We start from the raw sequence: 27,636 nt of genomic DNA, 5'->3' as shown, positions 1-27,636 counted from the left end.
CCTCTCTCTCTCTCTCTCTCTCTCTCACACACACACACACACACACACACACCTTCCACTCATTCCATTCTCCACCACCCCATGCCATGGAGAGACGAGTCATATTCTCCACCCAGGGTTACAGCCCCTCATGTAAAACTTCAGCTTTTATGAGTAGTAAACATTTTTAACTTAGAAAGGATTACTTAGCAACATAACACTCCACTGAAAGGTGGCTCCCTATTGTCTTTTGTTAAGCCACAGACTGTTTCCATGGATAAGTCAAAGGCAGAGGAAGAGAGCTTTACTGTTCCAATGTGTGGACAATGATTTGATTTTCTGAAAAATGCAGCCTTGTTTCCTTCCCTGAGAATTTAGAAACATCCCGTTCTTTCACTTAGTCCACCATTACTGGAAAAAGAGAAGAGAAAGGGAGTAGTTACCAATGCCAGGGCACAGGGCTAAAAGTCTTACATCCCAGGAGGAGTGGAGCCCAAGTGCTCAGTGCAAGGCCCCACGGAGCAGACAGCTGTTGGAACCATCAAGCTGCTTCCTGAAAGATTCACTCCCCCCCCCCCCGTTTTAATCTTGCTTCTGAGATTTCCCTAGAATGAACAAACCAGGAACAGACACCTCAGGTTCAGTGCATGACCCCATCCACCCACCACATGCCCACTGCCTCAGAAGGTCAGCTGGGTGCTATTTTTATTCACTTAAATATCACAGCCATTCAGAGCAAACATTTCTAGTTTGCCTTCTGAAGGATTTGAATATTGAGAACAGAAACATGCTCAGAGTCAGAACAAATAGTTGCAGATATACAGTGTTCCACTTACACCTCTGTTCCCTAACAAACGGAGAATGTGACATGTGAGCTGCCGGGCTTTTTAGTACATGCTGGTGACCTATGGCAAGCTTAAAAGTTCTGTGGTGTAAAGAAGGGACTGGTAGTTTTTATGCTGGTATATTTCATTGCAATCAGGATGAGAAAGAGTTGATGCTGAGGTTCTCTTATGTGGTGGTTTGGAAGAGTATTCTCTTGTTGGCTCAGATGTTTCAATCTTGGTCCCCAGTTGGTGGCACAGTTTGGAGAGGCTTAAGAGGCGTGGCTTTGTTGGAGGATGTATGTCAGTGGGATACATACATAGGCTTTGAGAATGAAAAGACTCTCCATTTTTTCTGTTTCTTTATTGTGTTCCTTGTTTGTGGTTCAAGATGTGAACCCCTGGCTCATGCCTCAGCTGGTTGTTGCTGGCTCTTTTGCTTCTTCTTTATGATGAACGTTTATCCCTCTGGAACTGAACAGCAAGCAAACCCTTCCTATGAGTTGCCTTAGCCATGGTGCTTTGTGGCAGCAACAGAAATCTAAATAATGTCTATGGTTTCCAGCTGCATTAAAACAACAGCCTGATCCATGAAGGTGCACATTATGTAGGCAGGGCAGCCAGAGTCCAAGCTTTCCAGTACTTTTTCTTAAGAAGTACATAGAAAATATTTGCTTATGTCGTTCTGAAATTGAACATGAAGCAAAGAGTCAAGCAAAGATACTTGCTTATTAATTTACCCATGATTATTTTACCAACTGGTAGCTTTTTCTAACACCTTACTTATGACTAGACCCTGCATCTGCATGCACTGCATGCATCTGCATCACCCATCCAGTACAATTGCCCTAACAAGTGCCCAGTACATCACACTAACAAGTACCTAGTACCTCCTGGTTACAACTGGAGGTTGCTGCATAGGATCTCACAGATAGCTCATGTGATAGCTGGGACTCCATTATTGTCTTGTGCAATAATTGAGTAATCACTGTGAGTACCAGATGGCAGCTGATGTGTCCTTAGGTGACCTAATTGCCACAGGTTCTGTCTCTCATTTGATGCCTCTTAAGCAAGATGGCTAATAGCTTTATGAGGCCTGGCAAATGTTGTTGTCTGTTATATAGGAGGACAAGAAAATCTCTAAGGATAGAGTGCAGACTTAAACTTAAAATTAAATGATTCATTTTTTAGTTTATTCTCTGTATATTTTGTCTTTGTTCACTTATCTATACGTTCTTATTCTATAGGGGGTTATATACAGCATATAAAAATTATTCACCTTCCTGTACATTCATAAATTATTTCAGATGTGAACATGAGCTCGAAATAATTATATTGCCAGGTGGAAATGTTCTTTGTGTTATAGAGGTATTATGAAGTATATTTATATTATAAAGGCATCATCAATATCAAATACTGAGTTAATAAAAAACAGTTTCTAAAACATATTTCAGAAAGTACAGAAAGAAAGAACTTGGTAAGAAGTCTTCACCAAAAATGAAAACATTGGTTCCCATTTGAACATATGTCTGACAGCTACTGTGTTTTGTTTCTGGGCAGACTTCTGACTAGTGGATACCAAATATCACACATTAGCTTTTCACTGATCATCATCCAACAAGCATCACCCTTGTTGTGAGAAGCTCTTTGAAAACGTTGTGTTTAATGGACTTGCTCTGCTTCGTCTTGCAGCTTTGTCTGTTCACTGCACCTTGCCCTACTGTTGCAGGTTTGGTGTAGTCCCTGTGTTTTGCTGGTGCAAGCTGGCTAGCCTGCCAACCTTTTGTATTGTGCAGATGGCAAAGCACTTGTAACACAGCTGAGGTGAGGACCAAGTTGTTTAGCTGCAGAGTCTAAATAGCAGAGTGCATTGTGGGGGCTTCTAGGGATACCAGTTATTTAGCAATATAGGTCATATCTTGAGAGAATTTCTGAATGGGCCATGGTCTTCTGGCCCATGGAAAGGAGACTCATTGCATTTCAAAGCCCTCTTGTGCCCTCTCATTTCTTGACAAAGTTGAGATTACTAGTAAAGGATCCTCAAGCTGACTCCTTCTGTTGCATCTCCTAGTTGTGAGGAAGAGAGAGGCAAAGACATCATGTTCTTTGCTTTACCTGAAAGTTGACGTGGTCAGGGACGATGGGACACTAAAAGACAGGGAGGAAAGCCAGAATCTCTGTCCAGTGTCAGTGGGGCCCCATCCCTTCTTAGCTGGCTTAGCACCAGCAGAGTATTCTCTCTAGGATTACCTAGAGCGACACTGATGGAGAAGCTCCACTGCCTTGCTTAGGTTTCCAGTGTTGGTGTCCACACCTTTGCTGTGGCCAGTCCTTTGGATTCTGAGATCCTGGCATGCATTTCAGTAGTTCTTGTCTTTGTTCCCTTTTCCATAATAACATTTCCCTCTATGAAAAAGATAATAAAGTAGAGGAAACACAGGTCCTCAATGATCACTCTGCAGTCAATTGAGCCGTAAATGTACTTTCAGTCTCCACAGAAGGTGGTACTGTGGCAGGGTGCTCCCTGAATAGCATGTGTTCCTGATCACAAAAGGCTGAGGGGCACACTTTGCTATGGTTCAGCAAAGGGCTTTGAGCTGGGATAAAGAGACAGCTGGTCCATGGGACCAAAAAAAAAATTTTTTTAAAAAGGCATACCACGTATTACATAATAGATGCTGTTTTGAAAGTTTCCCCAGAATTAATTTCCCATATTAAATCATGTCTCAGACTTTCTCAGGAACTTTGCTTTTTAAAAGAATTGTTAAATTTTGTACCAAAAGTGTCATAACACTAGTATGCTGACTCCAGGATAAGGATATCTTGTTTAAATTCAGGAATTGCTTGAAGCCTAAGTTTCCTCCCTCAAATACAGCTTAGTCACAGGCAACTTTATTCAGGTTAGAGGATAGAGAACACCTCACAACTTAGTATTTGAAGTCAGTTTTAACAGTTAACAAGCATTGCTATGAATCTGAAAATTACCACGCTGTATACATGTAAAGTAACATTTTGGATTAGTGTTCTTTTAGCTGTGAGCCATATGTGTTCGGCTGATTATATTACCATATTCAAAATAGCCCGTGGCTCATTAGGTATAAATGATAGGGTGCTCTGGTCTAGGAGAACTTCAAAGTAATTCAGTTGAATCATGATGCTAAATACATGCTCAAGTAAAACTGAACTCTAAAATGTTTTACTCTTATGTTTATCACATATTTTATTGTCTAAATTTTCCTCAGAGAGTATAGACTCTCATATTTAAACTGATCGTCCACGTAGTGTGACTGTAGATGTGAATGTTTTTCTTAATTAAATTGAGGATGAGTTAAAAGCTAGGCTTCCTAGAAAATTGTATATAGAAAATGCACGTCTTTCCTTCTGACTTGGCTTAATTAGAAAGAAGTGGGCTGGCAGAGAGAGCTGTGAGTAAAGACAGTGCTACCTGATTATGCAAGCATGAAGATCTGAGTTTGATTTCATGGACCTATATAAAGGTGGAAGGATAGAATCGACTCCAAAGGGTTGTGTTCTGAGCAACACACATATGCAATGGCATACGTGTACTGTTCACACGCATACACCCCCTACACACACTTCCTTTACTAAGAAAAAAGTGACACCGAAGCAGTAACACTACACTTTGAACATCCTTTCCCATGATTATTGATATACCTAGTGATTTTACACTCTCAGACACTCAAATCAAACAAAAAAAATGCAGCCGAATGTTGTAAACGGCTGTTAGACAGTCCCTGCTACACAGTGATGTTATAAAATCCAGATGCCCTCACTCAGAGCTTTAGTCACTCTACAATCATGGTCTTACTCATCGCTTGGAAGAGAAGAGAATCCATTAATAAGAATAATTTGGGGAAAAGCAGAACCTGACATCAAACAGAATCAAGACTAAAACATAGGCATGGAGCTTTGTTTTCCTGGGGAATACGGGCCACCGTGTCATTGCTCATTCAATTATTTACTCCTTTTGTAGATATGCTCTGGGTGTCTGCTAAGCGCCTATTACTGCTAGGGACAGGATTTAGAGAATAGAGAAGTGGGGAGGGTCACAGACAAATAAGCCTGGGATCTTTCTCTTGTCAGGCCGCTCATACTAAAGCGAACATGTGTTTGCTCATAGTAATTGGTGTCATCTAGAAGGTGATGTTATAGTTTTATATGCTTGCTTGAAAAAAATCACTGATAAGTGATTAATTCTATTATTCTATATCCCCTAATTTCTCCCCAGAATCACTTGCTAGTTTCACACTGCCCATCCACTTTGGTCCCTGGAGAGCCTTTGGTCCCTTTCTCCTTTCTTACATCTTCTTTTTTCTTTGTCTTGCAATGGGTTTTATTGAATCCAATCTAGCCTTATGCTCTCTATAACCTTTGACATCTGATCCTCCTGGCTGTGTCTCCTGAATACAAGTACTGGAATTACAGGCATGTTTTTACCGTAGCTAGCTTGGATCTTGTTTGTATTCCTTATTAATATCATTCTGTGCAACCTAATGAGAATGGGCATTTGTTGTTCTGCATTTCTGCCTTTGCCACTAGGGTATTGGACCACTGATACACTGCTTAGGGAAGGCAAAATGCAGTCTAAGGTAGGGGTCCCAGCTCTCGGTGTTTCTCCACGTGAGAAATAGCAGGGGATGGGGTGGGATTGAGGCCATGGTTCTCAAACTCTAGGGACAGCCAGCTTAGGTCCGAGTGAATGTTAGGCGTATGGAGCGCTGGAAGAGGAGTCCTCTAAGGGAGACTTAGGTGAGGCTCTGAATGACAAAGGCATCCTCCAATGACTGTCCTTAATGAAGGAGATAGTCCTTACTTGTCCAAACTGTTTTATTCATGGTGGATGAGGATGAGTCTTACTCAGGGTGAACCAGAGATTAAATGCCTTTTGCAAGAAAGGATGCCCAGAAAGGGATGCCCATTGGCTAAACACTTGGGACCTATCTAGATACCTAATTAGCTTTTTATGCTACAAGACTGGTTGTCATGGTCCTCTTGTGGGCTGTCACGGTCACATGCTCCATGACAGGAACCTGGTCGGGAGCTAGTTCAAAATTCTGCTCTTCTCAGTTATAAGATTTACTGGGGTTCTGAACTTGCTACTACCTTACTAGTTCTTCAGTCTGGTGACACAGTCCACTGCCCTACAGGCCTTCAACCCCTAGAGGCTGAAGAAATCTCTCTTTTCTTTCTTCCTTGTTCTTGAAGATACATTATTTCATGTTTCCTGCATTACAAACTACACTGAAGTTTTATGAACTTATAAAACAGCCCTCTTTTTCTTTTCTTTCATAACTTTGTTTATTGGTTGGGTGATTTGGCTGTTCAGACCCAGTTCATCGAGGAATAGATGACAACAGGTGGCCTTCTTCACAAATTTGGGGCCATAGCTGTTATGAATGAGTGACTGAGGCTATAGACTCTCACAGCCTGCAATGTTAACAGGGCAAGGGTGCTCTGAGGGCAAAGTGTGTATCTAAGCAGGGCATGCATATGCCTGAGAACATGTGTAAAGCCATGTAGAGAAATACTGTCAGTGATTTGACGGGAGAAGCTCCAGAGACAGGCAAAAGAGTGTATCTGTGTGTCTCTTTTAGAAATATACTGTCATTCATGGAGAGGGGGTCACATCTTGCCTACTGACTGAAACAGGTCAAGTTCACTCCCTGCAAGGGCTGGATGAAAGGGGAATGGTTCACAAAGCCTTCTGTCCACTTAGGGATTCTATTTGTCTCAAATGATGTTATGTCTCACTTCTTTAAACTCAGTAGAATGTATTCAGACATTGACCAAATTCAGATATCCTGGGTTTCCATCCTTGACCCCTGTGTGATTTGAGGCCATTCTTCCAATAGGTGGAGACTAAGCCAAAGAAAGCATGTGTATGATGTGATTCTAACTCTTAGAAAGAAAAGGGTACTGTGCCTAACATTTCTAATCTGCCAGACCTTAAACACATCTTATTGTATTTGTACAGGTTTTCCTCTTTCCAGGACTAGATGAATGGGTTTCTCCAGGAAGTCTTTCTGCCTGGTCTTCTCTGCTAAGGGTCAACTCACCTTGAAATGCCTTTAAAATGCTGGTTTATTTGAGATGGATTGTCCACCCACATCTTATGATTTCTAACATCTAAGATTATGACCATGGGTTCTATGCCTAATCCTCTCTGGAAGACTGTACACTATCCTGACTAACAGGGACAGTGAACTAATTAACAAATGAGTATCTAGCAGATGAGGAAGACTCCACGTTTAACTCTCGTGTCTTATTTTGTTCTTTTCTACTGTATACTTTAATGTTCCATTTAATTCTTTTCTTTGTCTGGGTGACCAACACATTAGGTCACTGTCATGGAGACACTCCTTATTAATTCCTTCACTGCAGAAAGGTCAGAAGCAGATGTTCATCCATTCCCGAGACGATCTGGAGAGTCAGCTTTGTGCTCCGTGTGCATGGGGAGCAAATGCAAATGGAAAACAAAATATATAATGATGCTATCATAGTTGAGGAACAAATTGAACATGAACAAAACGTACTAAAGATGTGTATTAAGTAGAAAAAAATAGGCAAGAAAGCAGGCAAGAAGTAGGCAAGAAAGGGACATGTCAGCGATGCTCTGATGTTGTTTCTTAGTGAGTGGCCAAAGGCCCTAGCAGATACGGTGACATTCAAACTGTTGCCTGAGGTAGCAAGTAAATCAAGCACAGAAAAACTGTCTGCCCTTAGTGGATAGCATATGCAAAGCTTTGGAAGCAAAATGGTAAAGGCCAGGTGGGTAAAACCCTAATAGTGGGAAGCAATAAGAAAAAAGATGATAGACTAGAAGCTAGTTAACCTTGAGTACCGTGTATAGTCAGGCTTAGATCCCAGTGCAGAAGAAGAATAAGTAAAGGATAAAGAACCTAAAGAACCGAACTAGTGATCAGTATATGGGCTTCCAGAGAAGGGGGTGGGGGAGACAGATAAATGTGCCTCTATCCTATGACCTGTACCCCTGTGCCTTCCAATGCTACACTGCTTACCTTGCTTCTTCATGTACGGAACCTACTTTCAATAATTGACTCTTTAAACTCTTTAGTGCAGAACAGTGATGCTCTGGTATGTGCAGAAGTGCATGGTTCCACAAGAAACAGATACAAAACCAATGGGGATCCATCACATAGGCTTTTTCTCTACCTCTTGCCATCCATCAGGTTAATACTCTTGTCAAAGGCAATCCTTCTCTGTACATTTTTCTCATATCATTTAAAGTCTCGGAAAGATTGATTTTAGGTCAGAGGGAGACAACTGTGCCACTGTGGCTCTCAGGAAATACAGCTGTATTCTTGCCACTTTGGCATAGTATAGTCTTCTTAGTGCTAGAATTCAGAAGCAATGTAAAACATCATTTAGAATCTAAACTTTAGATCCTTTAGTTTAATAAATTGCTTTATCTTGGTAAGTGTACATATTGCTATGATAGAGAAATGGCTCCGGGAGTTCCCACTTTGTCAGCACATGTGGAGTTACTGAAGACAGCTGCTGCTCTGTGTGACCCACTAATGAGTTTCCCCTGCTCAGAGCTTGAAAACAACATGAACAATAAGGACTCTTAGCTTTAGATTCCAGAAGAGCATTGTGTACTATTTCTTCTAATCCATTCCTCTTAGTAGGGAGCCAAAGACTGGATCAAGTGTGGCTCCTTGGAGCCAATGAGTCTCCAGATAAATTCTATGATTCTATGGCCATGGCCAATGTAAATCTAGGTCAGGCATTTTTGTGACCGTTAGGAAGCTCTGCAGCTGTTAAAACAATGTAGGTACCTGGGATGGTTCTGGAAGTGAGGTCGGCAGTCCTTTTTCTGTTCAGCATCCCTCGTATCTGGGAACCCTCTTGAGTATGATATACAGACGTGTCTGTTTCTGGTATAGAAACTCCTCTAATATAGTTTTTGAGAGGCTCTTTGTTTTTAAGTAGCTAGATGAGTCAGCTCTTGAATTGGTCCTTTTTAATGTGAGTGTACTATTTTTTTTGCTTTAAACTATTTTCATATATTCTAGAATTATGAGATTCCATGTGTAACTCACTGCATTGGCAAGCCTTTAAAATTATTCTGGAGTTCAGAGTAGATATTTGCCTTACTTATTTATGGAATGTATATGCCTATGTTTAGGTAATCTGTTGATAATTTTAAAATGTTGAAAATAGCACATGCCTTTAATCTCAGCACTATGGAGGCAGAAGCAGGCAGATTTCTGTAAGCTTAAGGCCAGCCTGTGCTACAAAGTGAGTTCCAGGACAACCAGAGCTGTTAAACAAACAAACAAACAACCCTGTCTCAGAAAAAAATAACAAAATAAAACAAAAAAAAACAAACAAAAAACTAACAAAAACAAAACAAAAAACCCACAATTTGCTGGAAATATATGTATTTGTGGAATGTCTCTATTTACAAACCGTTACACTCCTTGTGAAAATTCCTTCCCTAGGGAGGAGCAAACAATGTCTACCTTCTGTCTAACCCCTTTCTTATAATAATCCCCACATAATCCAAAGTATGATTGGTTAGTGTTAACCCTGAGGAACCGACAAGTTTATCAGGCTTACTCACAGAGTAGGAATGAAGGACTGCTCACAGGAGCATGGGTGACTGCTCCCAAAGTTGCTACCCCAGAGACTCCTGACCCTCACTGGGTGATGGCTTCCCCACAGCGGCATAGAAGGTGTTCCCTTCAGTTACTTATGCCAGTCTATGTGCCCGAGCCCCTCCTGAGGCTGCCACAGCTCCTAGAGCCCTTGTGAAATTAGTCAAAGTTGAATATAAGTGTTTGGGAAGTGCAGGGGAGAGGATCCAGAATCTCAGGTGAGGGTCCACTCACCTTCCTGATACTCTCCTTCTCTTAGATAAGATTAGTAAAATCAAACAGAAAAACCAAACAACAAACAAACAAAAAACAGGTCAACCCATGATGGTGTCTTGTGGGTAGGGACAACCAGACAGATGAAAATGTCAGCTATGTTACTCAGAGGACAGGAATCTACAACACTGTGTGAAACCTGTGCCGAAGACTCAGGTCATCATTTACCACTTTGTTTCTACGGCCTCTGGGGAAGGCAGATTTAAGTGTGTACGGCAGCCATTAGGAAAAGCTCCTTGGCTTCTGGAATTGCATCCAATCCTCTCTTTCTTTAGGCTGGAGGCATCTGCAAATGTTGTCTTATAATTTAGGACTTGCTTCTTGTTCCAGGAGAAGAAATTCCAGTTCTGTGGGCAGCCATGTAAGCCTTAAGATGTCTACAACACATGTCTTCATAATAGGCTATGAATGTGTCTTGAGTTATGATATCTGCTTTAAAACAGAAACCAACAAAATGCAATGGGAGTAAGAGAACTAAGGACCTTACCATCAAGGTTATATTTAGTCAAGATTTCAAGGACAGAACATTCTAGAGCACTGTTACAATGATACAGAGCATAATCAGAGGTAGAGGGCCTGGAGTGTGGCATGAGTCAATTTCTGAGTGGATATGTTTATTAACAGAACATCTCCTGAGACCTTTTGGCACCTAACCAAAAGGACTTCTGTGGTCTTCTTTCTGGATATCTGGCTGTAAGCTAAGCCTCTTAAAGCTCTTACCAGTTCTCCTGTTTGTAAATCAAAGAATGGTGTCTTTTTTGGTGATGTTCTTATTACGAGTTCTCCATGAACTTGAGGCAGTTCTCTCTATAATCAAGGATCAAAATGTTCCAACATGTGTATATCCATGAGAATTTCATAGCTGGAAAGATGGCTCTGTAGTTAAGAGCACATGTTGATCTTGTAGAGGACCCAGGTTCAGTTCCAAGCACTCATGATATTCATAACCATCCATAACTCCAGTTCCAGGGGACATGGTGAACATATATATATATATGCAACACATACACTCACACGTGTGCGCGCGCACACACACACACACACACACACACACACACACAAATTAACTTAAAATGTTTTTATTTGGGGAGAAGAAAGCCAACAAAGAAAAACATATGATAGTAATTTCACACACTGCCAGACAATTAGCTTCATTTCCCTGGTTATATTGGAGATATTCTACATTTATTCTAGAATTCATGACTTAGAAAACTTAAGTTGGCAAACCCAGGCTCATGAACTCACATAGAACACATGGCTGTACCTAAGTTATCATTCAACTTGCCCAAGAGGGTCTCAGGAAACAGGAAGGGTTATGAAGAAAAGCAAAGTTATTATTGGCTCTTGGGTCAGACTTTCTCTTAAGAACACGAGATCACTTTGATATCTACTAAGACCTTAACCTATGTTTACATCTTACTCCTTTGTGAAGGGAATGGACTCTTTTGATAAGCTCCTTCACAATTATAGGGTATTTTTTAAGTTACTCTTTTAGAACTAATAGGCAGTGAAGCTGTTTTCCTGATTTTACTTTTATGAGCTCCAGTTTTATCTCTCATTGCTTATCTGATGTGAAGATCATTGCAATATTTGAAGAAAACTTAGTTGAGTCATACAAAAATCTTAATAACTTGAAGCTTCTCTAATATTTCAGGCTCTTCGGGGAATCTCTGTATGCTAACATAGATTTTAATATTATAGAAATGCAACAGTGACCTTTCCAGAAAGCCTTCACAAAATTACTCTGTGATGTAAGCTACCAGAGACATGGGAACTTTCTTGAACTGAAAGTACACAATATTGATCTGCATTTTGTGGTTTATTTTGTACCTATTTTTCAGATCTCTTGTACATTTCTTTCTTTTATGCTAAACACACTAATTTTCATATTTTTAAGCTGGGGAAAAGGCAAGTCTTTTTTTTTAATTGTATTTTCCTTTTGTGCTAGCTCATTTGACTGTGGTTAAAGAGACTATTGTCTTGGTTTTAACAGCTTTGTGCTTCAGACATGAGTTGACAAGATAGGAAACTCCATTAGTTTGTTTTAGCTTTTAAATTTTAGGACATTTTGGGCACAGGGTCCTGAAGCAGCTGCATGTGATGGTTTGTGACAAGTATTAATTCAGGATATTGTATTCAGTTTAGAAAACAAAATGATTACTATTTGGCACACAAACGATGACTTCCCAAAATTGATGTTGGCTAGAATCCTGAAATCAAGAGTTCTTTTGTCTTCCAGAGATTGGTACAGAGATGGCTAAACATGTCTAAAGCCTGAAGCTAGTAGTTTTAACTTCATATTTCTTGTTAGTTCTAGTTTAGGGTAGAAAAAAGCTTAGGAGGTATAGTCATAACTTATCAACTGCCTTCCGTGCTCTTCCTCATGGCTTGAATGTTTCAGGTAGCTTTGAATTCATAACCCCAAAAGATGATGGCTCCTCAAGAAGCAGAAAGCTGTTCATTTTAGAGGTATCAAGACTATCTGCAGATGGGAAACAAGGTAGCATTCCACAACAGCCAGCCATTCTGCAGCTAACTCCTTGAGCTCTCACCAAAATTCTTTTCAGAATAAACACCAGGATATGGTTCACTACATATCTGTGGTGAGGGAGTGTTTAGACTTTGATTCACAGGAATTTGTAAAGAGCCTGGAGTGTCATAGTGGCTTTACCAATTCAGTATTATTTCCTGAAGGACAACAGAAGAACAGATAAATCATGTCAGTCATCCAGCAGACAATCCTTTGGTCACCTCTAAGAAGGAAAGTGACCATCTGCATCCTTAAGTGGATCATAGTAGCTACTCTGTGAAACAACTCACTTCATTGTAAAATAATTCTTAGTTTCCTGGTGATTTATAGTCTGCATTCCTGGCTGGGCATATAATCTATATGGTAGAGTACTTACCTATCATATGCAAGACAATAGGTTTCAGCCCTGGAACTGCAAAATCGAAATAAATAAATAGACAAATAAATGAAAGTATGTGCTCCTGAGATCATTAGTCTTTATTGGCGATTCTTACTCTTGACTGAAAATGAAATACCCTTACCATTCCCTCATCAAAGGACTTGAAGAAGTTTCATGACTTGGCCTGAGAAGTCAGACTAGGGGTGTGATGAATTTCTCCTTAGTTCCACTGATAAATGATGGGACAGTGCCCACCTTGCCTCGTTTTTGGCTTCGGCTCTCACTCCATTACAGGGAGAGCGCATTTGGACTCTGCAGTCATACAGTCTTACCTTTTGTGACATAAATGGTTCATTTTCATAGTGTTCATCAGGCCAGTCTTCTTTTGAAAGGCTTCTGAAGATTATAGCACAAAGGGTCATAGAATACTTAAATGATGGCATCTGGTGGTTGGCTGAGATTGTCATACCAGTGCTTTGATCAAGCACTCCTGAAAACTGATTAAGGTTTAAGCAACTACCTCTTCACCATTAGCTCATTAAAGTTGAAGTTCACTCACAGTTTAGGTGTTTATCATATGAAAAGGCTAATTTCCTTTGTTCTGTAGCTGTTTTGTTTGGTAACCTATGATTTTGGGTTTTGTTGCTGTAACAAGCACCTGAAATAATTAATAAAAAGAAAAGATTTGGGTTCATACTTTTTTGTAGGCTAGTGCTTGACCAGTCAACTACATTGCCTTGAGACTTTGTAAGACAGTATGTAATTATGTGAGAAGAGAACCACTCTTGGAATGAAAGAGGACAAGAAGATGAAGTTGGAGTACCAGTGTCCTCTTCAAAAGCATGCCCCTAATAACTTGAAGAACTCATACCAGGGCATGCCTCTTGAAGACTTTACTGCTTGCCAGAAGTTAATGGGTTGAGGACCAGTCCTTTAACCTCTGTCCTTTGGAGCAACACATTAATCCAAACAGAGCAGCATCCATGAAGAGCTTGGCATTGCTTGCTATTACTTGATGATAACAATTCTATGTACTCTTCCAAGATGTTAACAATTGTATGTATTCTCCCCAAAAAAGCCTTTTCTTAGTAGTGAGCTCACCTCTGGGTATATTTGGACACCTGGCCTCCCAGGAGAAGGCTGGTAGAGATGGCTTAAGAAGTGGCTGAATACAAGGGGTTGAAGTTCTAAAAGGGGGTCAAGAATGGTGATCACACTTGATTTCCATGAAAGGAAGAAAAAAAATGAAGGGCAGGAGGTGGGGCAGCACTTTCTGCAGAAAGAGGATCTGTGGGATAGAACAGAAGATGAGAGTTAGATTCTAGGAGCTTAAGGAAAATTATAGCCAAGATAATGGTAGAGTTTGAAGGCTCAAGGCTTAGATGCCCAACAGCATTTGAACAGAACACTTGAGGTAGATCTCATGTTTTAAGACAGTAAATTAAGTCAGTAGTTAGGAAATGACGGTGACAAATGCAACCCTTGAAACAAATTAGGCCATGGGAAAATGCAACATTGGTGATCAAAATATATATTAATTATAAGCCTTCTTTGGAAAACTCTTAATATCACAGACATTAAAATGCAGTTGATATATTATTCACAAGACCCGATTTATTCAAGGTATGGTCAAATTTGATATCATTTCTTGTAGTTTTGGAAAGAGAAGAATTGAAATTAAAACATATAAAATGGCTGAATCCTGTTGTAATTTTACAGTATTAAATATAGACAACTCTATTAATTTTGTTACAACAATGCATAGAGCCTGCTTTTTCTCCCTCGAATTAAAATTTCTTTACAAGATTTAGAAAATTCTAAAAGGAAGGAATTAAATAAAAAATGCGTGTCACAAATGAAGTTATTTTATAAGTACATTTAAAATAAAAGAAACTGCCTTTTCTCATGGATAAGTAAAATATTTTCTGTTGCCTGTTATTTCTTTGGAAGTTGAAAGAATCTCTCCTTAGCTAGGAAACCAGAGGGTATGGTCATTCAAACTGACCCTTCAGTGACACAGTCTTTAGTTTAGCTACATGTTATTAAACAGCTTAAAGACGACTGCAGGGATAGGTGGTCACCTTTGGTCATGGTGTTCGAAGGCCATTCCTTCTGACTGTTTTACTGTATTTAGGAAGACTGCTATTGAGAATGTAGAGTGCCGAGTAAAGGAGAAGCCATCCCAGGTTTGAATTCTAGTTCTAACGGACATGGAATTTTCTGAAGTTTATTTTCCACCATTTGTTACTGGAATGGAGCTCATGAAAAGGCTTAGTAAGATAAAGCTTTTCGTCTGTGTTCAGTGTGTGCATTAGGGAGGGCTTCAAGCTTAGTGGACCGGGTGAGCAGTGGTTACAGTCTCAGCACTCAGAAGCCCAGTGCTCTTTGAGGTCATTCTCTCCTGGTACCTGCGGGAAGCTGGCTTGTCTTGCACACTGCATCTCCACCCTCCTTGCCTGCAGCCGCGTGGCATTTTAGAATCTGTTCGTTTAGACTCTTTCCCTGAAGAAACAAAATAATTGATCACAGATGACACAAAGACAAAAGCGGTTTCCAGGAACACTGCTTATTAGTACAGACAGTTGAGGAAACCAAGCCCATTTCTTACAGGGGGCAGCGAACTTAGTTAAAGAAACCCCAATTTCTGTTCTCTTTTCCCATGCTGGCTTGAATTAAATGTCAGAGACATTTACTAAAATAGTATAGGCTACAAACTCTTGGGAATGACCTCACATGTGACTGACCTCTGGAGTCTTCCTGTTGCCTCTGGGCCTTGTTAGAACGAAGGATGTTTTTTAGTTCCTACACAAGCTGAGGAAGCAAACACACTTTAAAACAATCCCGTAACAGCACACATCTTATGAAAGGAACAATTATTTGAAGGTTGTTGACCTTACACGGATTGGGAAAGCATTTGGCATCTTATAAGTGTGCTTTGATACTGGAAGGCTGTCCTGAGAATGCCACCTTGTCACTGTGGTGCCCTTTGCTCTTCAATACACAATGGTAACACATTGTCAGCCATCCTACTTGGACCCATCTTAGTATGGCTTTTGTTGTGAGAAAGAAACATATTCCAGGAAGGCTATGCTGGGTTTTAAATAACATCTACCCATATGGACTTTAATCTACTCACATTATAGCATAAATAATGCTCAATCCAACTAAACTAAAAGAGTCCAGAAAACATATTATGTATATTGTACAAACAAGGACACGTTTAACCTTAAAAGGTTAAGTGCTCCCTCCGTATCCAGCAGCTGGCTGGAATGGAGCTGAGCTAGACTCATGGTCACTTATTTGTGATTGTCAGCTTGTTTACTATATAGGAGGCTTAATATTTATTGTAGAAACAGCTTAATGTGTAATTATAGCTAGTCCCACTTTTAAAGCTGTAGACAAAATATTAATAGAACTGTAAACTATAGCTATCTCTTGTTCACTTTTCTAATGGAAAATTGGAATATTTCTCTCGTGATATAAGTTAATGTGACTGAAGTGAACGAAGAAGACTCAGTCACCCTGTCAGACTGTCAGACGAAGCCAAAGACATTTGCTATGTATATCTGGAGCTTCACTGCCGTTTCTGATTCTGAGATTTGAACCCAGGACTGTCTCCACACGCCCTGTATCTCACCACTACAGCCACAGACACAGACACAGCCACAGACACAGCCACAGCCATAGGCAAAGACACAGGCACAGCCACAGCCACAGCCACAGCCACAGACACAGCCACAGCCACAGCCCCTACTCCTGGTTTTATGCCTATTCTCATGTCAGGGAAGAAGAGTTTCCCACTATCTGCACTTAGTTCATATTTCATCTGTTTGGCTTATCTTAGAACCCAGTTAATACAACACTCGTTACCAAGAGTAAAACATGCAGGTTTTGATTTACGTATAAGTGAGGATCTTCACAAAAGAGCCAAGTCTAAAGAAATGACAAAATCAAGATACTGTTATACTTTCTAGACAAAAACATCTAATAACTTTGTGAAATGATTATAGCAAGTCCTTAGACTAGGTTGTCTCTAAGAGATAAAGAAGGGTTAGAGCCACCTCACTGTGCTCATGAAGGGTACTGCAGGACCCTGGCTTAGTGACTGTTCTGTTTCGGTAAAGAGAAACCATGAGCCATGAGAGAGACAACTCTTAGGAAATAAAGCATTTAATTGGGTTGGCTTACAGGTTTAGAAGTTTATTTTATTATCATCACGGTGGAAAGCAGGACAGTCTGTAGGCTGATGCTGGAGCAGGAGCTGAGAGCTGCATCCTGAGCCATAGGCAGGAGGTGGGGGTGGGGTGGGGGTGATTCTCGGCCTGTGCATGAGCTTTAAAACCTTAAAGCCCACCCTCAGTGACACACTTCCTCCAATAAAGCCACACCTTCTAATCTCTCTACTCTGTCAAATAGTGTCATTCCCAGATGATGAAACTTTCAGATATATGCAACATTGGGGCCATTCTTACACAAACCACCATACCCCCATTCTATATCAAGTGACCAAGACTGTTTAAGTAGTTCGTATGAAGGGAAAGACAGGCCAGGTAGCTGTGTGATCATGTTTCCTTATAGTGATTTTAGTTTGGAATACACAGGATATTATTGTAGTCTGATTTGAAGTGGGACAGTCTTAACTCACTCACATTCATAAACCACTTGGAACAAGTGTTCCATCTTCACTAAGGAATAGTTAAAATCAATGCCAAAAAGTAGAGGAAGGGACCCAAAAGGTCATCACTTATGGGGATATTTAGCCCTTACATTAACTGACTTAAAGAATTTGTATTTCCCCTTGCACACTGTTTGCAGGTTTATGCATTTAAAAGTTAAAACAAAGCTGGAATTAAAACTTGCTTATTTTTTAGGTTTTTTTAATGCACATATTTAAATAGAAGAATGGGGGAAGAACAGTGGCAGGGCAGTTAGGAGTCGGTGCTGTTCTTGCAGAGGACTGGCCTTCAGTGACCAGCCTTCTATTGCAATTAAACTGCATGACCCAAAGCAAGCTGAGGAGGAAAGGATTTATTTCTGCCCACATTTGTAGTCTATCATGGAGGGAGGATAGGGCAGAAACTGAAGCAGAAGCCATGTGGAATTGTAGCTTACTGGCTCTCTCTCCATGGCTGGTTCATCCTTGCTTTTGGATACAAGCCATGACCATCTTGCCTAAGCTAGGTCCTCCTACATCAATCATTAATTAAGAAAGTGCCTCGTACCTGTAGGCCAGTCTGATGGAGATGGGTTCTAAATTGACAATTCCTCTTTCCAGATGACCCTGGCCTGTGTCAAAGTGACCCACCTCCAAAACAAAGCAAAAACAATACAAAAAAAGCAAAACCTAACCAACACACCAGTACCCAAACTGAATGAATGTCAGCTGCCTGTAACTCCAGTTTCAGGAGATCTTACTGCCGTCCACAGCCACCTACACTGAGAGAAAGAAGGAAAGAGGGAGCGGAAGAGGGAGAGAGACAATGCACAGGTGCGCACACACAAACATATACACCCCCCAAAATAACTAAACAAAATAATTTTAACTTGAAAAATTTAAAGAAGAAACAACTTCCCTAAAGACTTACATTCCCTGTACTTTCTTATCTTTGTCCTGATTTTCTTTTATCAGCTCCATCACTGAGTTTAATTTAAAACTTTAGAAAGTTTGAAATGACACCATTTTGAACACACAAAGTGATCTACTGTGTGGTTGAGGTTTATTTATGCTATATTTCTTAAACTGAGACTTATTTTCTGGCCATAGAGTAATACCTCTGGGGCTCTGAGCATTGGGCAGCTATTATTTTCATATGTTTTTAGTGCATATATATTGTATTTTCTCCAAATATGGTCTGGACTCAGTTCCATTATGCATGGTCATGCATGGTCTTCAACTTTATCCTCATCCTATGACTCCTGTGTAATAAATAGCAGTGGCCTATTTATAAAACAGCTTAGCCAGTGTTTAACTACAAGGAATCTTGATTAAATTTAATAGTTCATTGTGTGTGTGTGTTTATTTTAATAAGAAAATAGTTTTTAAAAGAAAGGATCCTTTGAGTCTTTGAATTTGGGCCTGCCCCATCCACAGATTCTTCCCTGCGTTATGTAATCTTGTCTTGTAGTCTTCAGACTTAACACAGATTCATGCCTGAGGCAACTTTCAGAAAGATTATTCAAGGCAAGATAAAATAAAAAGCTCCCCTTTGAAATACTCTGATAATTAAAGCAAAAGTTGAGCCTGTAAAGTAGGATTTTTTTTCTTTTGAGAAGTTTGATTTGTGTGGGTGACATTTTTATCTAATTGGGGGAGAGCTAGTCCAAGGGCAACTGAATGGCAAAGAAAGGGAAGGGTGGACATAAGAGGCCTGTAAGGTTACCTCTTAAAAGGGATAAAAAGAAAAAAAGCCACGATTTCCACAAAGATAAGGTCAGGGTGTCATTCGTCTTCCCCAGGACTCAGGGGCCTATGTGAACTGTACACACTTGAGGGGAGTGGGCTGAAGTGTGGGACATAGAAAACTGAAGGAGATATCCAGCCTAGAAGTTATTCATAAGCCCAGCCAGCTGCAGAGCAACATAGAGAATGGAAACTTGTTCTGCAGACTGCATTCCAGGCAAGCAGTGGGGTTTGTCTTTTGAGAACGGAACACTGGGACATTTGGAGACTATGGAGGAAAGAGCAGGTACACACAGAAAGGTGCTTAAGTGTCATTTGGCAAACACTAATTTCCTGTGGGTTGGTTGAGAGTTTGTTCAAAAAGAAAGATATTCATTCCTTGTTTATTGATATCTGATATATTGTCATTATAACAGCAAATAGAGTCCAGGTCATTATAGAGTTCACTGTAGTGAAGCTCGGGTTAACACGTTGTTGTAGTATGGTGTGTGGCAGTGGAGCTCTATAGAGAACGGGTTACAGATTGCCAGTGGACTTTCAGGAGGTGATATGACTCTGCTTCTGTAAAGGTAACTGGTGATCAGCACCTCAGTTAGCATAGTCAAGAGAATCTCCCATAGACATGCCTGCAGGCAACCTAATCTCCACAGTCCTACAGTGAGACTCTTCCTGGGTCATTCTGGAGTGTGTCAAGTCAACAATTAAAACTAAAGGTCACAGCTCCCATTTCCAGACCTAACCCTTAAAAAGATACTTGAAAGAATGTTTAAAGGAACTATGCAGTAACTTCAGGCCTTCAGTATTGACTCCTGGGGTGGACTGAAAAGCAACTGCCTGCACTTCAGTGTCAACGGCTCGGCTTTCTCAGGCAGGGAAGAAGTACATTATCAACAGATGGCCACTCCTCTGTTACTTACATTCACTTTCGTCCCTGTTGCCCGTCTGGTTTCTCTCTCCTCTGGATCTCTTCTTCTGTTAGGTAAAGACTCAGTCAGTTGTTCTCAAACATTAGTCTATATCAGAGTCACGCTCCTAGCTGGATACACCTTGGCTTCTTGAGCCCCTTCTTCAGGTTTCTCATTTAAAAAAGATGAATGGAGCCTGCAGTTATACCTCTGTAATAAGTCCCTCATTAGTGATGGCTGTTTGGTACCTGTGTTGGTTTCCTGGAAGGAAGAATTTCTTTTGGTTTATGGCTTGGGAAAGTAAAGTTCATCATGGTGAGATAGAAAGGTACTGTAGAGTTTATGGAAGCAGAATCATATGGTGGGGATACATCATATCTCAGCAGACCAGGAAGTAGAGAAAGGGTAATGTGTAGGACTTTCTCATTTTTCCCTTTTTGGTCAGTCTGGCACTGACCAAATGGTGGTACCCAACTTCAGGTCTAGTATTCCCTCCTCAGTTAAATTTCTCCAGAAGGATTCTGAAAGACACACCCAGATGAGTGATTACAAAGTCATTGAGGTTGGCAGTGATGATTAAATGACAGTGCCCGCTTCTGAGAAGCAGTGATCTGTAAGGTAAGCCAGGAGAGCCTGAGTCCTCTTTGAACTTTCCCCATAGGATTCTAGTTTGAATCCCATTTTGAGTATGCAGAACCAACTGCTGTCAGCTCGATGGGTACCACAGGGAAGAAACTGAAGCAGAGGCAGATGGAAACCAAAGCTGCTTTTCTCATTATCTCTCCCTTGATGTCTCTTATCTCTCCAAGGACAGGGCTTCCTCTCACACCAAAAATTTCACGTTAGAATACCTGGAAACAAGGGTCAGAGGGACTTTCATATACTCTGTTTGTACCTTCTTCTCCAAACTGAAGGTTCTCCATGTACATGGGCAATTTGCTTTATGTTTCCTCAGAACTTAATAGAATACCCCACTGTAAGAGCAAGGAGGGCCCAGTGTTCTTCCCCACAGCTGTGTATGGCTAGCAGCTACTAGTAAGGGAGAAATTGTTTTGATGATTTTACTGGTAGGAATAAACCAAATGTAAGAATTAAAATAGTATTATGCAGTAAATCCATAAGATAGAAAGTTCCTCCTTCTTTCATTATCAAGTTTCATGCGCTACAGATAATTTTGTCTCTACTTTTACATGACTGGCACTGTAGTAAGTTTGTTTCCACTAGTCTCATCACAAACATATGAGTAATGTGTGGTGTCCTGTTGATACGATGGCTGTATTGGCACTCAGTGATAGGGCTCTATTACACTCTGATAGAACTGCCATGTATACTAGCATGTATGTGCATGACTGTGTGTGGATACTCTAACTGTTCTTACATCTTTCCTTTTATCATACTACATAAAAATTTATTCATCTCCACTTCTACAATTTATTACTATAAAAGGGATTTATATACTAATGACAATTTTATTTCTGCAATATAAAAATACTATTAAGCCAGATATGGAACTGATAAGCATTTTGGAGCACAAACCTAAGAAGTACAGTAGTATGGCATGGGCACTCCTGATCTCTGCAGAGAGCATCCTCCATCACCACTATGGTTCTCCAACATAAGTGACACGTGCATCTTTCAGAGGGATGGAGCTTCCAGGCAAAAAGTGATTAATAGTGGATTATCAGAGTAGAAATCCTCAGTCGTGACAACTACTTTAATACAGTTTCAGCCATTTAACCTTTTAAGAGGATTTGGGAGGCCTAGACATGTATTCAGATGGCATGCATGAGAAATGGTACAGTCAAACAACCAGAATCCAAGCAATGTGGAAGAATGGATCAGCTTCTTTTGGGGAACAGTTGCACTTGTTGTAATCTGTTTCTCTGAAAACTGATCATCACAGACTGAATTATGTTACATTGCTGGACTCAGAACATGTGACTCTTAACACTTGGTACCCTGGCATACAGTGTATTAAAGCTGAGGGAAACTGCAGGATGGTCACTTTCTGACTTTTCTCCTTTTTCTATGAGAGACCCTCATACCCAGAGGAAAGGAAGGAAGACACGAAGACACAGAGATGACAGGAAGAATGTGAACAAACATACTTTGATTTAGATTGTACCCCATTACCCAGATATTACAATTTCTTATATGGCTGTCCACTTAACACAAAACCTGTGTGTAAAACATAGTTTTGTCCCATTTCTATGACTCTTTATTTCTGAGAATTCCTTTTTTTTTCTTTCCTTTTTTTTTTTTGTTTTTTTGCTTTTTGTTTTTCGAGACAGGGTTTCTCTGTATAGCCCGGGGTTTTCCTGAAACTCACTCTGTAGACCAGGCTGGCCTCGAACTCAGAAATCCGCTTGCCTCTGCCTCCCAAGTGCTGGGATTAAAGGCGTGCACCACCACTGCCCTGCGAGAATTCCATATCATATAAAACTTACTAAATAAATTGATTATGACTTGAATATAATCTGTCGTTTGCTGTTGGAGTGTCAGTCACAGGACTTGTTTTGGGTAAAGAATGCTATTCCTGTAATAAACCATCAGCTATTTACTGTATTCAAATCACGCTGTTCTCTAATGCCCCAGATAACTCAGTATGATTTCCACATGTTGTAAAGTCCTGATATAATGAAATCTGTACTATGGTCATAATGTCCACCTAATGCATTTATAGAGACATGTTTTTGAAAATTGTATATTCATCAAATTTTTAAATTATCCCATAAATAAAGTCACGCTTTGATCATAATTCTGATCAGTTTTGAGGGCACAAGATGGAGATAAATATTGGCTTTTTACCTTCTGTTCTCATTTTACTTTTATGGGCTGTGTGTTTGTAAACTCTTTGCATCAATTGGACTTCATACTGGATTCAACATGACAGACACTGCAGATTTTTGAAATAGAGTCTAGAATCCTATGACAGACTAATTCTGACACTATCATAATCTATTTTATTTTCAAAAGCAAAAGTGGCAGAGCCTCTTGCCTGAGCTAGAGAAACTTCTTTTTGCAGTGTGTGTCAGTCAACGCAGAGCTGGCCAGAGTGGAGAATAATTAACTGTATATGCTCAGCCCTAAAGGAAACATTCCTGTCAACCAGCCCTTTACCCCACAAAGCTGAGGGAACATTATAGAAGCAAAAAGAATGTACTAACTAGGGGATGAGAAGGGATGTTGCTAAATGTCTCCTGAACATGAAATAACCATAGTAACCATTGACTCACATACAGGTGATTGTTTATATAAGATCTGGCCATCCAAAGTTTTGACATCGATTGGTTAAGGGTTGTGCTCCTGGGGTCCCTCTACCACCTGAGGAATTGTTAGTAGTTGGTAGTTTCTGGGCAAAAGAGAATCTTTCTTTGAGAATGTGGTCACTGAGAAGGGTACCCATGCCATAGTGTGCAGCCCAACACGTTGCATATATTGGCAACACTAATTGGACTTAATGGATTATTAAAAAGAGTGTGGGGAGGGAGGCACCATGGAATTTGTGTGAGGAAGTGTTGGGGGAGATATTCAAAGAGTTGGAGGAGTGGGTATCCGGTAGATATGATCATATTTTCTTGTGTACGTGTATGAAATTTTGAAGGAATTTTTTTTTAAAGTAGAGCATAGCTTTGTGAAATGTTAATGCAGCTTTCATCACTGAAGAGCCGTTGCTAGGTGGTGAATGACAAGTCCTCACGGCCTGTGTGTGAGAGGTTTCCTGTTGACAGTGAAGAAATGGAAGCCCAGAAGAGGAGAGGAGACAGTTTACAGCTTTGCTTGTCATTTCTTACTGTTTGTTCTTGCCAAGAGCTCTAGTGGAAAATACAGACACGTTAAGAACAGAGTTTTTTGAAAAGAAATAATTTGTTAAGTGTCAGTTTTCTTTTAGTTTAGAGAATTTTTTTTCTGAAATATAGAAATCTGTGGTTAGTATACTTTTCTCTATTTTAAAATAGAGGGAAGTATTTTTTATCACAAAAATTTCATCACCAACTCTTAACTATTCCTTGTATATGTATATTATATGTGTGTGTGTATACTGTGTTAAATCCTTTGCATTCCTGTGAGAAAAAGAGAGAAAGAAATAAAGAAGAGAGAGAGAATGAACGGAAGGAAGAAGAAAGACTTAAAAGCCAGAAAGATTTATTTTAGCTTAAACTTTGATTAAAACCTTCAATTCAGCATCATTTGGCCAAGGGCTGTGAGTCTGTGGTAGGTAGGACTTTGGGCAGGGAGCATCCTGCTAGATGCAGATAAGTTCTCTAGCAGAGCTCCTTCAAACCCAGTAAGCTTTGGATCTACAAATGTATCAGACCATTCATAAAGTCAGAGGCCTGGGATCCAGTCACCTCCCAAAGCTTAGGGAGCAAGCCTCCCACACACAGGCTGTTGAGGAACATTTAGCATCCAAACTCTAATAGCACCAAACAGTTTGGATCATGTTTGTTCCTTTATTTGCTTAACAACATGTTGGGAGTATTTATATTTGCTTGACAAAAACTGTGAATATTTTTAGGAACCCTTCAGCTTGGTCATTGTTAGGCAAACAACCATTTCTTTCCAGCTCGATTTTAATAAGCACAAGAGTATTTAAATGTGTAGAGTATTTAAGAGATTGCTTAGTTAAGGCTTACAGATAGCCAATGTTTTTCTACCTTAAATGGCACAATAGTGTTTTTGTCCACAGGCTTTGTATACATTGAATTGGAATCATTCCTACTGGTAAAATTGCCATTGGTAACTGGGACTTTTCAAGGGCATAGAAATTAATTACACAATTCTTTTTCACCCAAAGTATACAAGAATACTTTCAACACTGCTACTTATTGTCATTCTTAGTCCTGTACTCCATATGTGGGCTTTTTTTTTGAAAAGGCTATTTAATGGCTTGATGAAGATGGGGATATTTTTAGCAAATGGGGAAATTATTATTAATGATATGTCAGTGTCAAATTAGATTCTAGCTTGAAGTAAAGCAAGGCATTTCAGAGTTCAGGGTGGTCTGACGATAGCCTTAGTCTGTTTTACAAACGTCAGAGGTTCTTATTTAGAGGGTCAAACAATTAACTCACTTTGCTCACTGGAATTTCCATGTCAACTTCTTGTCTCTGAAACATAATTTTGGATGGTTTTTTTTGCCTTGAGTTTTAAGGGTTGTGCTGTCCTGAGTGGTTGTCAGGGCATCCTCTTGGCTGGTGCACATGCCCTTTACTGTTTAGCCTCTTTGGGTTCTTTGTGCTCTTACACTTGTTGCAGGTTTCTCAGCAAGTTCTTTGGATGGAGATTTCTGCCTTCTCTGATGAAAGAGCCTATCCACAACTCCCCTCCTAGCTCCTCCCTTCCATGCTCTCTGCAGTCTTGGGAGAGTGTCCTCTGGCTGCCCATGTAAACCGATCTGTCCAGTTGTGTAAGAGGCAGACAATGGGCCCATGTAAAACCCGCTGGCTTCCTTCCAGTAGCTTCTCTATGTGTTCACACTGGGAAAGCTGCATCATTGTGTCAGCTCTTTGATGGTCATTCCCTTGAAATCCCCATCCTCCTCAGGTGGTTCCTTTCCCTTGGGGCCTCAGTAGTGAGGTGGAGGTGGGGAAGGAGGAAGTTAAAGCTTCAGGTCCTCTGTACCTGAGGACCTCCAAGGCAAGCTGAGAGTTTAAATGGAAGAACTTTCGGCATGGACCATAATCCTTTAGCTTCTTGGGCAGATTGAGGTGATTACAAAAAGGGAATAATGGCCCCTTTGTTTCTTTCAAGAGGTGCCTTTATTCATTCTGTGTGTTTCTCTACATCAAGTTGAATTATTAAACATACCTTTATTTGCTTCTTATTTTAAAAATCAGTTGATTGGGTTAACATTTTCTGGTGCTCTGTCTTCTTCTTCACTGTGTCATTTATATAAAGTAATTTGGTTGCTGCCCCTAGTGCCCTAGGAAGTATTTCAGAGAACTCAGAGAACGGCGCTCCCTCCAGTTTAAAATCAGACAAATTTGAGATACTTCTCTGCCATTTTCCCAAAATGCCTTATTCCTTGGTTTGATCCCTAGATCTCTGAACATTAAGCCAGAAATGGCTTCCACCACCATTGCTGATGTTCTCCTTAGAAAGCAGAGCCAGAGGCTAGCATCCTTTGTTCCCAATATTCTTTCAGCTGTCACAGTCCCCAGAGACCCGTGTGTAATTAGACCATGTGGATGGAAGGAGTACTCAGGCAGCAGGTGAATATTTCAGTAGTGAAGAAGGTAGAGAGGCAGAAAACCGATGCCCTTCTGGGTGCTTAAGTCTGAGTACTTCTGTTCATCATGACAGAATCAGAGTTAAACCAGTGAAAGACAACATAGATGGTTAGAAACTCTCTTTTAATGTTTGAGATGAGCCTTTTTATATTAGATGTCTCTGTTTGCTATTCCTTTCAAAGTTAAGCCAAAGATAAAAAGTGCAAGGGATAGTTGGCATGAGTTAGAACACCCTAGAACACATGAAACTCTACAGAGACATACCGTGCCTCCTTACATACATTTTGGCAAATCCACAGAGCTACTATATTGTATCCTTTTGAGTTTCTTCCAACCCTTCTCCTTTCCTCTTCCTTTTCTCCATAGTCAGGGTCTTTCTTTGTTGCCATGGATGACCTTGAACTCCCATCTCAGCTGTTCAAGTAGTGGGAATTTTAAGTGTGCCACTATTTCTGCCTTGCCACATTGCTTTTTATTAAAAAGTTAAATTGTCTCTGGTAATAGGGGTTGAACACAGGGCCTTACACATGCTCAGCATACAACACTTTCGAGTTACACCCCGTTGTCACTATATTGTTTTATGATATGTCATGCTGACAGCAGCTTCCTGTGTGTGGTTACTGAAGTGATCCATGGGACTATATCTTTCTGCAGATATTTCACAGTATATGAAGTGTTTCTCCAGGTTTAGAGACAAAAGGAAGAGTTTTGGGGTCAGATGATGGGAAGACTTAAGAAGGAAGATAACTTATGGACCTTTGTCACACATTTAAAGAAAAGAAGCATGAAATGTTTGAGCTCTGATAACCACTTGCACCTTAATTTTGTACACTAATAAGACATTTGTTCTTCTCCAGGTCTTGAATATCATCATGGCAAAACCTTACGAATTTAACTGGCAGAAGGAAGTGCCCTCTTTCTTGCAAGAAGGTGCAGTTTTTGACAGATACGAAGAGGTAACAGTGCTGTTAATTTTTTCTCCCTCTCAAAACACTCTAAAAATTATTTAATTTTAATCAGAGTACTGAGTGTTCTTTCACATAAGTAACATCTTTGAGGCTTATAAATTGCAGTGGCAGAGGGTGAGGACTGGGGTAGAGTGATGATATACTGTCTAGTGAGTTGTTGAATGATCACCATGTGCCCGAGAAAACGATAGCAGTGATGGGTGTCATTTATTGAGTGACCTCCTGGTGCCAAGCTGGCTTCTCAATGAGTGTCTTATTTCATTCCATATGTCGTATTTCATTCCACGGATGATCTCCTTATAAGGTGGTTGTGATTTTACAGATAAGGTTCAGGCAGTAATGGTTTGGTTTGATGAAGTGCTTTGAGCCAGCTTTCCTCATAAACCTTTCTGTTTGTTACACACGTAGCAGTGCTTGGGCTTGGTGCTCATCGTTGGTTTTCTTGTTTCATTTGTTCAGATAGTTATGGTCAAAGTTTTGCACACTTCTGCTTTGGTGGCTTA

At 40.2% G+C, this 27,636-nt stretch overlaps 1 protein-coding gene across 3 annotated transcripts in view; it reads left to right on the top strand.

The window, feature by feature from the left end:
* Positions 1 to 27,636, top strand: part of Plcb4 (phospholipase C beta 4) — a 361,998-nt gene that overhangs the window by 196,768 nt on the left and 137,594 nt on the right. For 2 of the 3 annotated variants that reach the window (XM_028754855.1, XM_028754872.1), the window contains exon 4: positions 27,023 to 27,121. In XM_028754855.1, coding sequence (XP_028610688.1) covers positions 27,038 to 27,121 — 84 coding nt within the window. In that variant the 5' untranslated portion in view covers positions 27,023 to 27,037. Of the gene's footprint in view, positions 1 to 27,022; positions 27,122 to 27,636 lie in introns of those variants that run through there. The other variant, XM_028754864.1, reaches the window with a different exon arrangement.

This window comes from Grammomys surdaster, unplaced genomic scaffold (genome assembly GCF_004785775.1).
Source record: "Grammomys surdaster isolate TR1022 unplaced genomic scaffold, NIH_TR_1.0 129, whole genome shotgun sequence".
Classification (NCBI taxonomy): Eukaryota; Metazoa; Chordata; class Mammalia; order Rodentia; family Muridae; genus Grammomys; species Grammomys surdaster.
This window is presented reverse-complemented; position numbering and strand designations above follow the sequence as displayed.